Source organism: Carassius carassius, chromosome 34 (assembly GCF_963082965.1).
Source record: "Carassius carassius chromosome 34, fCarCar2.1, whole genome shotgun sequence".
Classification (NCBI taxonomy): Eukaryota; Metazoa; Chordata; class Actinopteri; order Cypriniformes; family Cyprinidae; genus Carassius; species Carassius carassius.
Window position 1 is genome coordinate 12,385,583 of NC_081788.1, and position 16,666 is coordinate 12,402,248.

The following is a 16,666-nucleotide window of genomic DNA, read 5'->3' on the forward strand; positions in this document are numbered from 1 at the left end:
TAAGCACATTATTTCGGCAACAGAAATCAATTTAAAATAAATTTGAAATGTGTAAATTGATGTATACAATGTTTTATACACATTTTTATTTATTTTTTTGCAAATTATTAATCTTTTTGCGATAATGTAAGGTCAGAACTGTCAAATGCAGCTCTCCCCCTGCTGGCCGGCGCTGGTAAAGGCATCATCGCCTGGGCAGCTCTGGATTGGCTCCAGGAGTATAAAGCCTCGCCGTCAAAGTGCGCGCTCTGCTCGTTCACAGACAGACGCACCGCTGCTGCCAGAGACGCTTCTGCGCTTCCAGAAAACACCGGCACTTATGAGCTGGGGACTTTTGTGAGACTTTACAGATTTGTGGTATTCTTCTCGCACTCCTTAAACTGTTTGCGAGGAAGTCATCGCGTCTGTTTGTGGAATTTACCTTTTTTATTATTATTCTGAGATCATGAACCAAGGGTTCACGGAGTTTTAACCGGCGGGATTTCTAAATTCAAAGGTAACATAAAACTCTAAGGCATATTTTCCTCCCAAATATAGGCTAGTCTAAATGTATAGTAGAGTGCATTAACTGTGAATTTTGTTTATCTTTTAATTAAGTACAAATAACTAGAAGAACTCGTCCATGCATTGTCTTGTAACGCGCACGTTTGGGAACATATTTGGGAGCACGTTTCGAAACCGAACGAGCCGCCTGTCGACGCGGTATTTTGGGCATCATGAGAGCGATTGATTACTGTAGTGTTCGAACGCGCTTATGATGACTAAACTGCTGTCTGGCATAGCAGCACACTAGGTTTTAAGACAGACATTGTTTATTATAAATATTTCAGTAATAATTTTATAATGATTTACAGCATTTTTATAAAATAGGTAGACCGGGGCTAGTTGTAACAAGGGCTATATCTCAGTAAATATAAGGTTGTGTGTGTGTTTCTAATTTAACTGTTAGCTCAGGGCAAATTGTTACGCATTATACTGGTATATAAATGTATACAAAAATGTATATAATAATAGTATTATAATAATAGACCAGGTTTAACTATTTGTGTCTTTACAGAAACTGACACAGAAATATTCACTGAAACCAAAATTGACTCTAGTGAATACTTTGGAGTCAAAAGTGCAAACCATTGTCTCATTTAATATATATTGTAAAACTTTCGTTTTAGGCATCTATTGGGACACCAGGACTCCGTCTGTGGCTCTGATATGGGACTTTAGGTTTAAACCTCTCGTATTGTCGTTCCTGGAGTGAATTCACTTGGTTTAAAACATTTATGCTCTTCCAGAAATGGTGGGGCATTTACATTTGCAAGCTATGGATGAGAGTTTGAAAGGAAAGAACCGGGAGGGACTGCTTGATAGTCCGGATTCAGGACTCCCTCCAAGCCCCAGTCCGCCCTTCTACTCTCTGTCACCGGGGATCCTCGAGTCGCGCGCCGGCAGCTGCTCAACCCCAAATGAGCTGCAAGGATACTGCAGAAAGGAGACCCGGGAAGGCAAACTGGTATGCATTCATCTAATGAAGCCTCAGACCTTAAATAAGACCCAAGAAGGATGTGTTTCTCAATCAGCATCCTTTGCATCTGATGCATCCTTCGGTGCACTGATTTTAGGGGTAGGGTTAGGGTACTGCTTGTTGTCCAGGAAGAGGAATCAATTTTAAAAAGAGATAAAACAATGAAACTGATTATCACAATGCAATATGTTTATATTTTTTAGTATGGTTGTTTTGCGCACACTTAAGTTATAAATGTCAGTGACATCTGAACTGTGTTCATGTGTGGCTTTGGAGATACGAGCTGTGTGTCATCCAAAGGTTTTAGATCCAGTTGTTGTCTTCCATCAGTTTTGTCCTTTGACAGACGAACCTGCACCTTAAATGTACTCATTTAAGTCATGATGTAACAAAAATAGAGGCAGATAATTTTTTTGTGGAGTGAAACGGATTATCAAAAAAACTTTACTTGGCTCAATTGTTGATTAGATGTAGGTGTTTCTGCAATGCGAGTTTGAGGTTGATCACAAAAAAAGCAATGGGTTTAAATAGACTACAGTATAAGGATCAATATCTTCCATTTAGAAAATAGGCATTTCATGTCATACCAATTTTAAATAACATAATTGTAATATGATTAGCTGTTGTTATGGTAGTCAACATTTCATATTCACTATGGACACAGTTAGTGAATATGGTTAAGACATTTGACTTAAGTTACTTATTCATACTGGCAGCGTTCAAACTGCTTCTGTATGAACAGAACGATTAAAGTCACAGGAGAGCAAGTTTTAAAAAATAAGTAGATTCAATCCAAAATATGTTAGAATATTGAAGTACATATTCAGTTTGTCTTAAAGGGATTGTTCTCCCAAAAAAGAAAATTCTGTCATTAATTACTCACCCTCATGTCGTTCCAAACCCGCAAGACATCCGTTTATCTTCAGTACACAAATTAAGATATTTTTGATGCATTCTGACAGCTCTCTGACCCCCCATGGACAGCAAGGGTCCTTACACGATCAACATCCACAACGTAGCAAGGAGATTGGTAAAATAATCCATGTGACATCAGGGGTTCACCCATAATATTACAAAGCTATGAGAAAACTTTTTGTACACAAAAGAAAAAAAATAACGACTTTATTCAACAATTCGTCTCCTCCGCATCACCCTAGCGCCATTTTTCTACATTGTTTGTGCTTTGATTTGAGTGAAAATAACGTATCCGTGTGGTGCGGCTGACACAAAACAACATACACTGTTTGCATTGCATTTTTTTTTTCGCACAAAAAGTATTCTCATAGCTTCTGGTTGAACCCCTAGGGGTCACATAGATTATTTTAATAATCTCGATCGCCTTGCTACGTTTCTGGACGTCAATTGTGTAAGGATCCTTGCTGTCTATGGGGGTCAGAGAGCTGTCAGAATGTATCAAATATATCATATTTTGTGTTCCGAAGATGAACGGAGGTCTTGCGGGTTTGGAATGACATGAGGGTGAGTAATTAATGACAGAATTTTCATTTTTGGGTGAACTAACCCTTTAAACACAAACCAACATTGTTGACAGTGTGGTGGCCAGAGACAAATAATGAGAACCAATAAGGCAGAATCCTGAAATAGAGACTCACTCTAATGAAGCAGGGATGACAAGGAGCAACCAGAGAGTAAGAGTTTCTGTAAACAAGTTGACCTTGTGTTTGGTGAATGTGGTAACTGTAACCGATCTCTCAGTCCCTCATAGCTTCCTCATAACAACCCTTTTACAGCACATATATACACACAAGTAGTGCTGAGACACACACATAAATATATCACGGTACAGTATTACTCGACAGTGCATGTGTGCTACAGTATAGCACTGCACAAGTGCCTCAGCATGACCCAGAGTTTTATTTCTGCCTCTGAAAGATTACATAGCATGCTAAACTAACAGTGTCCATATTTGACATGACCATCTATTTAAATCTAAGTGCCCTTTCATATTGAACTAGGGCTACTATACTATAGTGAAAAACTCCTTGCAATGTCTCAATACTTCAGATTATCTACAATGCTAGAAGATTCAGATTAGCATAGAAAGACAACATTTTCCAACACTTCATAATGGATCCATCTTCTAGGGCAGGAAATTCCATTTTCCCTGAGAAAACACAGATCAGCACTAACAAAACACAAATCCTATTAAACAGATTCCAGTATGAGAGGCCTGAACTGAAGTGATACGCTGCTCGACTGTTAACGTGATTGAGCTGCATTTGTCTCTGTCATGCAGCATAAATGCTTTGTCAAAGCACGCCGCTAAGAGCAACTATCTAAAGACATTTTGGAGTGTATAAAATGATCAGTCAGACACTCCTCTTCGAGAAACATGCATGCACTTGTTGGGACGCCACTGCAATAAAAAGCGTATCACTCAGTAAAATAGAAAAGAGCAGTATAAATATATTTGTGCAACATGATTTTTTTTTATACTTCACAATATTTCATTAACACTTTGGAAAGTTCTCTTGCCAAAGTCAACAAAACTTCCCTCTGTCGCTGTTCTTCAGAAAATGCTGTTTCCAAAATCCTATTACTTGAAGTATACAAATGTGGTCGAGCCTGCAGGCAACAGTATATGAGGACCAAACGCTCTCTCAGAGTAGAAAAGAAAATGTAGGCATACAAAGCGATCATTGTTTGCTGCACTTTGTATTTTCCGTTCATTGCAACCTTGCTTTGCGAGGGCGTCTATCCCAGCATGTACGTATATACACTATGCATGCTTGCAGAGGATATATCTGCCCTGTCCCTCTCATTTTGTGGTTGCCGGTCTATTTTAAGAGTTGTGGTTTTTTAATGACATTAAATAAATCTCTCCAGTCTATTTTAGTGTGGCAGGCCTAACAGCAGAGCTGTAGCAGTCAGTTGCATAAGAAACTGATGACCTCTGTTTGCTGAAATTAAAGCGTCATGAGAGTGCAGTAGGAATGCATGATAATCAGCAACTTATCAGGTATCTCCTGATATTAGAGATTGCTTTAATTTATTGAGATTGATCGATATTAGATTAGTTGTGCAAGTTCGGTTCCTCTATCTGTATTTTAGTCTCCTCATTTACAAACTGCAAACTCGTCCTATTAGGTATCATATTAGTTATACACTTTACCTTATACCACAACTCTTTGTTTCCTTTTTTTTTTTTTACTCAGATCACCCTCTGTTAAATGTCTGTAATTCTTACAAGTTTCTCAATGTCAATGTCACCTTTATTTATATAGCGCTTTAAACAAAATACATTGCGTCAAAGCAACTGAACAACATTCATTAGGAAAACAGTGTCAATAATGCAAAGATGATAGTTAAAGGCAGTTCATCATTGGATTCAGTTATGTCATCTCTGTTCAGTTAAATAGTGTCTGTCCATTTGTTTGCAATCAAGTCAACGATATCGCTGTAGATGAAGTGTCCCCAACTAAGCAAGCCAGAGGCGACAGCGGCAAGGAACCGAAACTCCATCGGTGACAGTATGGAGAAAAAAACCTTGGGAGACACCAGGCTCAGTTGGGGGGCCAGTTCTCCTCTGACCAGACGAAACCAGTAGTTCAATTCCAGGCTGCAGCAAAGTCAGATTGTGCAGAAGAATCATCTGTTTCCTGTGGTCTTGTCCTGGTGCTCCTCTGAGACAAGGTCTTTACAGGGGATCTGTATCTGGGGCTCTAGTTGTCCTGGTCTCCGCTGTCTTTCAGGGATGTAGAGGTCCTTTCTAGGTGCTGATCCAGCATCTGGTCTGGATACGTACTGGATCCGGGTGACTGCAGTGACCCTCTGATCTGGACACAGACTGGATCTGGTGGCCACGGTGACCTCGGAACAAGAGAGAAACAGACAAATATTAGCGTAGATGCCATTCTTCTAATGATGTAGCAAGTACATAGGTTGTTATGGGAAGTGTTTCCGGTTCCGGTTTACCTAATTAATGCAGCCTAAAAATCCTTTAACGGATTTGGATAATAAAAGCATATTAGTATGTTATGTGTATGCCAGGTTAAAGAGATGGGTCTTTAATCTAGATTTAAACTGCAAGAGTGTGTCTGCCTCCCGAACAATGTTAGGTAGGTTATTCCAGAGTTTGGGCGCCAAATAGGAAAAGGATCTGCCGCCTGCAGTTGATTTTGATATTCTAGGTATTATCAAATTGCCTGAGTTTTGAGAACGTAGCGGACGTAGAGGATTATAATGTAAAAGGAGCTCATTCAAATACTGAGGTGCTAAACCATTCAGGGCTTTATAAGTAATAAGCAATATTTTAAAATCTATGCGATGCTTGATAGGGAGCCAGTGCAGTGTTGACAGGACCGGGCTAATATGGTCATACTTCCTGGTTCTAGTAAGAACTCTTGCTGCTGCATTTTGGACTAGCTGTAGTTTGTTTACTAAGCGTGCAGAACAACCACCCAATAAAGCATTACAATAATCTAACCTTGAGGTCATAAATGCATGGATTAACATTTCTGCATTTGACATTGAGAGCATAGGCCGTAATTTAGATATATTTTTGAGATGGAAAAATGCAGTTTTACAAATGCTAGAAACGTGGCTTTCTAAGGAAAGATTGCGATCAAGTAGCACACCTAGGTTCCTAACTGATGACGAAGAATTGACAGAGCAACCATCAAGTCTTAGACAATGTTCTAGGTTATTACGAGCAGAGTTTTTAGGTCCTATAATTAACACCTCTGTTTTTTCAGAATTTAGCAGTAAGAAATTACTCGTCATCCAGTTTTTTATATCGACTATGCAATCCATTAGTTTTTCAAATTGGTGTGTTTCACCGGGCTGCGAAGAAATATAGAGCTGAGTATCATCAGCATAACAGTGAAAGCTAACACCATGTTTCCTGATGATATCTCCCAAGGGTAACATATAAAGCGTGAAGAGTAGCGGCCCTAGTACTGAGCCTTGAGGTACTCCATACTGCACTTGTGATCGATAGGATACATCTTCATTCACTGCTACGAACTGATGGCGGTCATATAAGTACGATTTAAACCATGCTAATGCACTTCCACTGATGCCAACAAAGTATTCAAGTCTATGCAAAAGAATGTTGTGGTCAATTGTGTCAAACGCAGCACTAAGATCCAATAAAACTAATAGAGAGATACACCCACGATCAGATGATAAGAGCAGATCATTTGTAACTCTAAGAAGAGCAGTCTCAGTACTATGATACGGTCTAAATCCTGACTGGAAATCCTCACATATACCATTTTTCTCTAAGAAGGAATATAATTGTGTGGATACCACCTTTTCTAGTATCTTGGACAGAAAAGGGAGATTCGAGATTGGTCTATAATTAACTAGTTCTTTGGGGTCAAGTTGTGGTTTTTTGATGAGAGGCTTAATAACAGCCAGTTTGAAGGTTTTGGGGACATGTCCTAATGACAATGAGGAATTAATAATAGTCAGAAGAGGATCTATGACTTCTGGAAGCACCTCTTTCAGGAGCTTAGATGGTATAGGGTCTAACATACATGTTGTTGGTTTAGATGATTTAACAAGTTTATACAATTCTTCCTCTCCTATGGTAGAGAATGAGTGGAACTGTTCCTCAGGGGGTCTATAGTGCACTGTCTGATGTGATACTGTAGCTGACGGCTGAATGGTTGCAATTTTATCTCTAATAGTATCGATTTTAGAAGTAAAGTAGTTCATAAACTCATTACTGCTGTGGTGTTGGGAAATGTCAACACTTGTTGAGGCTTTATTTTTCGTTAATTTAGCCACTGTATTGAATAAATACCTGGGGTTATGTTTGTTTTCTTCTAAAAGAGAAGAAAAGTAATCGGATCTAGCAGTTTTTAATGCTTTTCTGTAGGATATGTTACTTTCCCGCCAAGCAATACGAAATACCTCTAGTTTTGTTTTCCTCCAGCTGCGCTCCATTTTTCGGGCTGCTCTCTTTAGGGTGCGAGTATGCTCATTATACCATGGTGTCAAACTGTTTTCCTTAACCTTCCTTAAGCGTAAAGGAGCAACTTTATTTAAAGTGCTAGAAAAGAGAGAGTCCATAGTTTCTGTTACATCATCAAGTTGTTCTGAGGTTTTGGATATGCTAAGGAATTTGGATACATCAGGAAGATAACTTAAAAAGCAGTCTTTTGTGTTAGAAATGATGGTTCTTCCATACTTGTAACAAGAAGTAGAATTTACAATTTTGGCTATATGAATTTTGCAAAGAACTAAATAATGATCTGAGATATCATCACTTGGCTGAATAATTTCAACACCATCAACATCAATTCCATGTGACAGTATTAAATCTAGAGTATGATTTCGACAATGAGTAGGTCCTGAAACGTGTTGTCTAACACCAATAGAGTTCAGAATGTCTATAAATGCTGATCCCAATGCATCGTTTTCATTATCAACATGGATATTAAAATCACCAACTATTAAAACTTTATCTGCAGCCAGAACTAACTCAGATGTAAAATCACCAAACTCTTTAATAAAGTCTGTATGGTGCCCTGGTGGCCTGTATACAGTAGCCAGTACAAACATAACAGGGGATTTATCATTAACATTTGTTTCTTTGGATAATGTTATATGAAGTACCATTACTTCAAACGAGTTATACTTGTAGCCTGCCCTCTGAGAAATCCTGAAAACGTTGTTATAAATTGAAGCAACACCTCCACCTTTGCCTTTTAGACGTGGCTCATGTTTATAACAGTAATCTTGGGGGGTGGACTCATTTAAAATAATGTAATCATCAGGTTTTAGCCAGGTTTCTGTCAAACAGAGTACATCTATATTATGATCAGTGATCATATTATTTACAAAAAGTGTTTTCGTAGAAAGGGATCTGATATTCAATAAGCCAAGCTTTATCATTTGTTTATCCATATTGCTTCTGTTTTTTATTTGTTGAACCTCAATTAAATTGTTAATCTTAACCTGGTTTGGACGTTTTTTGTTTTTTCTAGTTCGGGGAACAGACACAGTCTCTATAGTGTGATATCTAGGTGAAAAAGTCTCTATGTGCTGAGAATTAACTGACCTCTGTGACGGGAGGCAGCTAGCAGACGGTCGGTTTAGCCAGTCTGTCTGCTTCCTGACCTGGGCCCCAGTTAGTCAAGTATAAACACTAAGACTATTTGCCATATTTCTAGAGAGAAGAGTGGCGCCACCCCAGGAGGGATGAAGACCATCTCTTTTAAACAGGTCAGGTCTGCCCCAAAAGCTCGTCCAATTGTCTATGAAACCTATGTTATTCTGTGGGCACCACTTAGACATCCAGCCATTGAGTGATGACAATCTGCTATGCATCTCATCACCACGGTAAGCAGGGAGGGGACCAGAGCATATTACAGTGTCTGACATCGTGCTTGCAAGTTCACACACCTCTTTAATGTTATTTTTAGTGATCTCCGACTGGCGAAGTCGAACATCATTAGCGCCGGCATGAATAACAATCTTACTGTATTTACGTTTAGCATTAGCCAGCACTTTTAAATTTGCCAAGATGTCAGGCGCTCTGGCTCCCGGTAAACATTTGACTATGGTGGCTGGTGTCTCTATATTCACGTTCCGTACAATAGAATCACCAATAACTAGAGCACTTTCATCAGGTTTCTCAGTGGGTGCATCACTGAGTGGGGAGAACCTGTTTAATGTTTTGATCGGAACAGAAGAGCGGTGTTTTGACCCACGACTACGCTGCCTCACTGTCACCCAGTTGCCCTGCTGCTGGGGCTCTGTTTCCGGAACCGAACAATGTACAGGAATCCCTGAGCTAGACGCATCCAAAGCCGTATCTAGAGCCCTAACATTTTTACTATCCTCAATTAAAGTTTGGATGCGTGTCTCTAATTCTGAAATCTTCTCTGTCAGCCTAACTATTTCCCTGCATTTATCACATGTGAATCCCTCATCAGCGACAGAGATAGATAAACTGTACATGTGGCAAGAGGTGCAAGAAACAATGATAGGAGAAGCCATTACTCACCGTGCTTGATGAAAATTCTTACTGCGGTTGTTTGATGAACTCTTAAGTTATTTGAAAAATGTTTAACTGGAATCACAGCATCTTCACAGAATTTAACATACGCAGACCTTATTTCATTATGCCTGTCAATATCTGGATCATACAGCACCTCCCAGTCGGTACAGACAAAAAAAGCCTTTCAATATCTCCACTAGTTCTGAAGACCAAAGTCTCACCACCTTGTTCGCTGGCTTAGGTACGGTAGACACGAACGAGCAGCACAGTATTATGGTATGGTATTCCTAATTAATATTATGGATCTTATGTAGCTTTTAACACTCCTAAGACAAAGGAAAACATGAAATTGCATCATATGACCCCTTTAAAGGTTCAACAGGGTGGCTGCAATGTATGCCTCAACCAAAGCTTGTCTGAAGAGAGTTTGACATTACAGTGGCGTCACTACAGGGGCATCTCAATAAATTAGAATGTCGTGGGAAAGTTCCTTTAACTCAAATTGAGAAACTCATGTAATAAATTCAGTGCAAACAGACTGAAGTAGTTTAAGTCTTTGGTTCTTTTACTTGTAATGATTTTGGCTCACATTTAACAAAAACCCACCAATCCACTATATCAACAAATTAGAATGTGGTGACATGCTAGCTGATTGATAAACTCAAAACACCTGCAAAGGTTTCATGATCCTTCAAAATGATCTCTCAGTTTGGTTCACTATTCTACACAATCATGGGGAAGACTGCTGATCTGACAGTTGTCCATAAGACAATCATTGACACCCTTCACAAGGAGGGTGAGCCAAAAACATTCACTGCCAAAGATGCTGGCTGTTCACAGAGTGCTGTATCCAAGCATGTTAACAGAAAGTTGAGTGGAAGGAAAAAGTGTGGAAGAAAAAGATGCACAACCAACCAAGAGAACCACAGCCTTATGAGGATTGTCAAGCAAAATCAGTTCAAAAATTTGAGTGAACTTCACAAGTAATGGACTGAGGCTGGGGTCAAGGCACACAGACATGTCAAGGAATTTGGCTACAGTTGTTGTATTCCTCTTGTTAAGCCATTCCTGAACCATAGACAATGTCAGAAGCGTCTTCCTGGGCTAAGGAGAAGAAGAACTGGACTGTTGCCCAGTGGTCCAAAGTCCTCTTTTCAGATGAGAGCAAGTTTTGTATTTCATTTGGAAACCAAGGTCATAGAGTCTGGAGGAAGGGTGGAGAAGCTCATAGCCCAAGTTGCTTGAAGTCCAGTGTTAAGTTTCCACAGTCTGTGATGATTTGGGGTGCAATGTCATCTGCTGGTGTTGGTCCACTGTGTTTTTTGAAAACCAAAGTCACTGCACCTGTTTACCAAGAAATTTTGGAGCACTTTATGCTTCCTTCTGCTGACCAGCTTTTTGAAGATGCTGATTTTATTTTCCAGCAGGATTTGGCACCTGCTACACTGCCAAAAGCACCAAAAGTTGGTTATATCACCATGGTCTTGATGTGCTTGACTGGCCAGCAAACTCACCAGACCTGAACCCCAGAGAGAATCTATGGAGTATTGTCAAGAGGAAAATGAGAAACAAGAGACCAAAAAATGCAGATGAGCTGAAGACCACTGTCACAGAAACCTGGGCTTCCATACCACCTCAGCAGTGTCACAAACTGATCACCTCCATGCCACGCTGAATTGAGGCAGTAATTAAAGCAAAAGGAGCCCCTACCAAGTATTGAGTACATGTACAATGAATGAACATTCTTTCCAGAAGGCCAACATTTCACTAAAATGCTTTTTTGTTATTTTATTATTGGTCTTATGAAGTATTCTAATTTGTTTAGATCGTGAATTGGTGGGTTTTTGTCAAATGTGAGCCAAAATCATCACAATTATAAGAACCAAAGACTTAAACTACTTCAGTCTGTGTGCACTGAATTTATTTAATACACAAGTTTCTCAATTTGAGTTGAATTACTGAAATAAATTAACTTTTCCACGACATTCTAATTTATTGAGATGCACCTGTAGTGAAGCCACTGTAATGTCAAACTCTCTTCAGCCTTCAAGCTTTGATTAAGATACTGTTTGGTTGAGGCATCCACTGCAGACAACCTGTTGAACCTTTAAAGGGGTCATATGATGCGATTTCATGTTTTCCTTTGTTTTCGGAGTGTTAAAAGCTACATAAGATCCATAAAGTCACAAAGTCAATTAAAGTCTCAAACCCAAAGAGATATTCTTTGTAAAAGTGAACGCTCAACCACGCCCTCCTAAAGCACGCCCTCACATTTCTACATCACTGTGTGGGAAGATTTGCATAACACCACACAAATGTATACGCAAAAAAAGAAGGCGTAACTTTTATTCTCTTTGTAGTATTGTTGCCGCTCCCATGTCATGGAGACACTGTGTGTGTCATTGCAAAAGCCAAAATACTTTGAGGACACAACTAGAAATCAGTGGTTACATTTTATTTACAACACTGTTTCAGAACAGTTCAACCCAAATATTTGAGTGCGTGCAGTGCATTTTATGGTGGAAAGTTTCCTGAATCTGGTAAGGGGGGTAACATTACCATCACAGGCTTGAGGTATTTGGCCAATCACAATGCACTGTTTAGCTGCCCAAAGCTCGCAAAACGATGAGCTTTGTAAGAAATAGATGCGTTTCACAAAGCCAGGGCATAGTGGAGCAACAATAATGTACAGTATGTGGAAAATTAGTTTTTTTTACCTTAAACCGCTTAAACACATTGCATAACACCACGTACACAAAATAATGTTTTTTTAGCCACGTCATATAACCCCTTTAACTGCTCTGTCCCAGCACAGTGGACACAGTATCCGTCCTGGATTTAACGCACATTCTCTCATACTCATATGGACACATGCTCAAGGGCGTGATCACTTTCTCACTGGCTCACATCCATGAGAAAAGAGCATGATGCCAGAAACCTCTCATAAACAGCATATATGTTAGTAAAGGGAGGGTTTTTCATTTTGCTGCTAATTACTCACTTGCTTGGCTTACACAGAGTCAGACCACCCTCTGTTTAATTGAAAAACAGATAAAAAATGTAATGCATCACAATATCATAAATAAATGGTGACTGAAGTTCATCCATTTTATTCCATAGTGAGCAGTTATTGAACAGGATAATTGAAGGCAGAGCTGGACAATTTCCTTTCTTCCTCAAACACTGTCATACACCTCCCCATTTACCTCTGTGCACAACTGTGTCTCTAGCTTGTGGCAAAGCAAATATTGTGGTTTTGATCATATTGTGGTCATCTCCGCAGCTCTGCGGGTATTTCAAAGCACATACAGACGAAGCATAATGCCATAAGAGCCTCCCTGGTATACCAGATGGCACCCTATTCATGACCATGTGCTGCCAAATTTGTATGATTCATAATGAGGGACAAGAAAACGATTCCCACCCAAAGAACATGCATGAGTGCAGTCATCTTCCAGTCTCTGACAACATTTAGAAATGCTCATTTTGGTTTCATGAGTGTGCACTTTAAAAACAGTTTGATGCACTATTGTGAGAAAAATAATATAAAGACATATAATTGTATTTGCACAACGCTAGTTCGCTTTGCAAGCAGACATCTTCAACACACTCATGTGGACCATCAGTTCTCCTGACTCCTCAAAACTGGTTCAGTCAGTCAACTAAGTTACTAAAATGAACTGAAGCAAAAAATGCAGATTAGAATGTGAGACAATACAAGTTAACGTTTTCTTGATTTACTGGATGTGAGAGTGCTCTGAGTATTCAAAAATATTCTGCTCGAGCTCAGGAAGAGCCCACGTTTCCCATGTCACATCAGATGACAGTTTGGCTGATGATATGCTGCTGAGGAATTGGGTTTTATGAGTTGTCAGAGACAGAGAGTGAGAAGCAGAGCGTGTACTTGCACACACGGCTACATTGTCACCGTTTTTCTGAGCGCCAAATATATATATATATATATATATATATATATATATATATATATATACACACACACATCAGCACGCAGACAAACACATGCACACAGATGGCACTAAAGCAACAAAACTATTAAAAACATTTTCATTCATAAAAAGAAATACAAAATAAAATACAATTTAATTATTAGATTAAAGCACATTAGTGTTGACTGCTTATACAGCTCATATTCAAATAGACACCAAAACACGAATAGGCACTGTAGGATAAATATTCTAGGATTGCTGCACATTTGATATTGCTAAAATGTTGTTTTGCTAAATGCTAAACATTGCTCTTATTCAGAGGACAAACAATTTCTTCTATCACCTTAAGGGATTTATTTTGTGATTTGATTGAAACATTGATTTGAGGTTAAATTATGTGAAAAGAAGAGACCACAAAATAATGAGACATGAAACATAAAGTTGCTGTGGCCAGTGGTCAGTTATACAGTTTAGCTCTCATGCATGAGTAAACTGACAAGTATGTCAATGTCAAATTCACAAATATTTTGCCAGGATTGAACATCTGTTATTATGGGTTGTAATGGCTAGCTAGATGGCTAATTCCTGTGTCTTTAATGTCTTCCTGTGTAGCTGCCATATTTGCTCCTGAACTCTCAAGGTCTAGATGCGAAGTCACGCATGTACCCTGTGGTCTATGGAGAGAGCATTGAAGTTAACCCCAAACCAGAAAAAGAGATCAAGTGAGTGTTAAATATCACCATTAACTACCAATGTTTAAAAACATGTTCTCCATCATGATTTGAGAAAGACCATCTCCGCTTCAATGGAAGAACATCTGGCCATCTGTACAAGTCACATGTCCAGTGTCACAAATATACTGCAGAATCTGGAATATTTCCTCATTACTTTGCATCACAACTTTTTCAAAATTTGATTTCCAAGTTGTTCTCAGACTTTTTGCCTGATGAATTCTTGTCTTTTGACCACTGTCAGGTTCAACTCTGCAGTGAAGTACGCTTCAGACAGACACTTCCGTGACCAGGTGTTCTGTGCCCAGGTCCCGACCGCCACATCCTTCAGCGAGACGGTGGTGTCTGTTCATAACTGCACGTGGCGCAGCTACAAGTCAGAGGTTCACTTTGAGCCACGGCACAGGCCGCTACACTTCCAAAGCACCACCATCGTGTTCCCCAAGCACACCCGGAATACCTACCGCACCACGCTGAACTACAATGGCAACAGAAACGCAGCTGGGCACCGACGGTTTGTGTCCACAGTCAGGCTGGAGTCCACCGAGGACGCCAGTCCATGCATCATTTACACAGAAGACCTCTGAGATGTGTTACCCTTCCCAAAGTTTTCGTTAAAGAGCCACAGTCAGAGAACATGGACTAAACACCGATTCAAAAGGATGGCAAGAGACTTTAAAGAAAAGAAACAAAAAGTCAGCGAGGGTCATTTTGTTCTTTTGCTTCCAGTGACATTGGTACTTGATAGTGGGGATGAGCTGGAGTTAAGTGTGTGTGTGCAGTCTTTATGTGTCAATGACGTATTTATGTACATCTGGAGATTTTTTCTTTTCATTTTAATATCCAGTCGTACCAGTCAGGTGGAGGGAAAAGCTGATTCACAGGTCCGCAAGGAATCGGAGCCCGCAGAATTCCACTGAAAGATACACAGAATTAAAATAATAATTATAATAATAATCATCTTTTTTTATCAGTAATTATGTGTCTGGTACTAAGATTTAGCTTGGTTTCAATTTGTGTTCCCTTACATTGTATTTTATTATTATTATTAATTATGCAATTTTCTATTTTAATTATTCCATAGAAATTATGCCAATATTCCCCAAATATTATTTAAAACATGCAGCGTCCATGTGGGCCTACTTTATCATCTTAGTATTGCTGATTCTTACAAATCCTCAAATAGGAAACAGTTCATAATTAAAATGCAAAGACTGTAAACCCATTATATGTGGATGAGAGGACAAAGTCTCTAGACCTTAGTCAGGTTAGATGCTGTATTGAATTTAACACAGATGTGTTCAATTAATGTGTTAACCATGACTAAGGTCTACTGGCATTCATTTGTAGATTATTAGAACTGGCTGAGAAAATAGAAACTTTAAATTGCACTTATCGAATGTTTTTTTGTTTTGGCTGTAAATGTGTTGGTATGACTAAGGGCAAGTCAACGTGTAAGAGCACTTGAGAGGTTGGACCAAAGATTCTGTAAAATTCAGAGAAAGGGAAATGCATCCTTAAATATTTCCCTGCCTTTCTGTTTGTACCTCAGAAAACGTGGAATAATTTCTTGCACAAGAGTTTCAGAAGCCGTCCGACGTGCTAATAATTCAGTGGCCAAAATAAGAGCTGCACTCACAGAATGACAGGAAACAGAAAAGCGTGTTTGAGATGACTGGACTGAGCATGTGTTAGATGGGAGGATTCAGCATGTTCGGATCGAAATGCCAAATGCTGGATTTGTGAGAAATGTCTTATCTCTAAACAGAGACAAAGTTCTATGGCCTCCTGAGAACCATATGGTTTTCTGATTTACTTTGCGATTGCACGGTTAGATAACATTTGGTGAGTAATTTCTGACATTGTTGGAGTCAGTTAGTCTCAGCCAAAATCTAGATTAGCAATCTAAGCTCCTGTCTCCTCCAGCGAGTGCGTTTCCTCTTTCATGTATTACAAACCCTTTTGTGGAGCAGAGCTGTTGTTGTTTAGGGAGGCGATGAGATGTAACGGAGCAATGCGCTGAGAGAGATCAGTAAAGCATTGTGGAGGTGCAAGTACTGTACGTCATGTCTGCCTTGCGTCTGGACTATACACTTTCAATTCTGTAAAAGCTGAAGTGTGTTTTGTGAATTTAGATGTTTTTTTTCTGATTTTCTATGATAAAGATCTTCTCAAAATAGTGTATTGTAAGAAAAACAAGGACAATATGTTTCCGTCTGGTAGGTGGATGTGTTTGAGTTTTGAGGAAAAGCTTGGCAGTACAAAATGAAGAGAGTTTTGTTCATCTTATGTAACACAGGAAACTAGTGCAAGTATATTCAATGACACTGACACAAATCAAACCGACAAAAAAATCATCAGGGGTTGATAAGAAATTAAAATTAGAGGAAGGCACGACTGATAAATCGCTTCCTGTTCACTCAAGATGGGCATTTGATAAGTTGATAAAAGAATTTCAGATCTGAGGGGAGATGTTTTATTTTTTCACATTTTATGA

At 39.2% G+C, this 16,666-nt stretch overlaps 1 protein-coding gene across 2 annotated transcripts; it reads left to right on the top strand.

The window, feature by feature from the left end:
* Positions 1–263: 263 nt before the first annotated feature.
* Positions 264–15,438, top strand: LOC132114414 (refilin-A-like). 2 transcript variants are annotated; one of them, XM_059522498.1, is made up of 4 exons: positions 264–496; positions 1,170–1,507; positions 14,051–14,160; positions 14,414–15,438. In XM_059522498.1, the coding sequence occupies exons 2-4, from the start codon at positions 1,292–1,294 to the stop codon at positions 14,754–14,756; spliced, it is 669 nt and encodes a 222-aa protein (XP_059378481.1). In that variant the 5' UTR covers positions 264–496; positions 1,170–1,291; the 3' UTR covers positions 14,757–15,438. The 2 variants fall into 2 exon arrangements, with proteins under 2 accessions (XP_059378481.1, XP_059378482.1); XM_059522499.1 differs by having other exon boundaries at positions 1,290–1,507.
* The last annotated feature ends 1,228 nt before the right edge of the window (positions 15,439–16,666 follow it).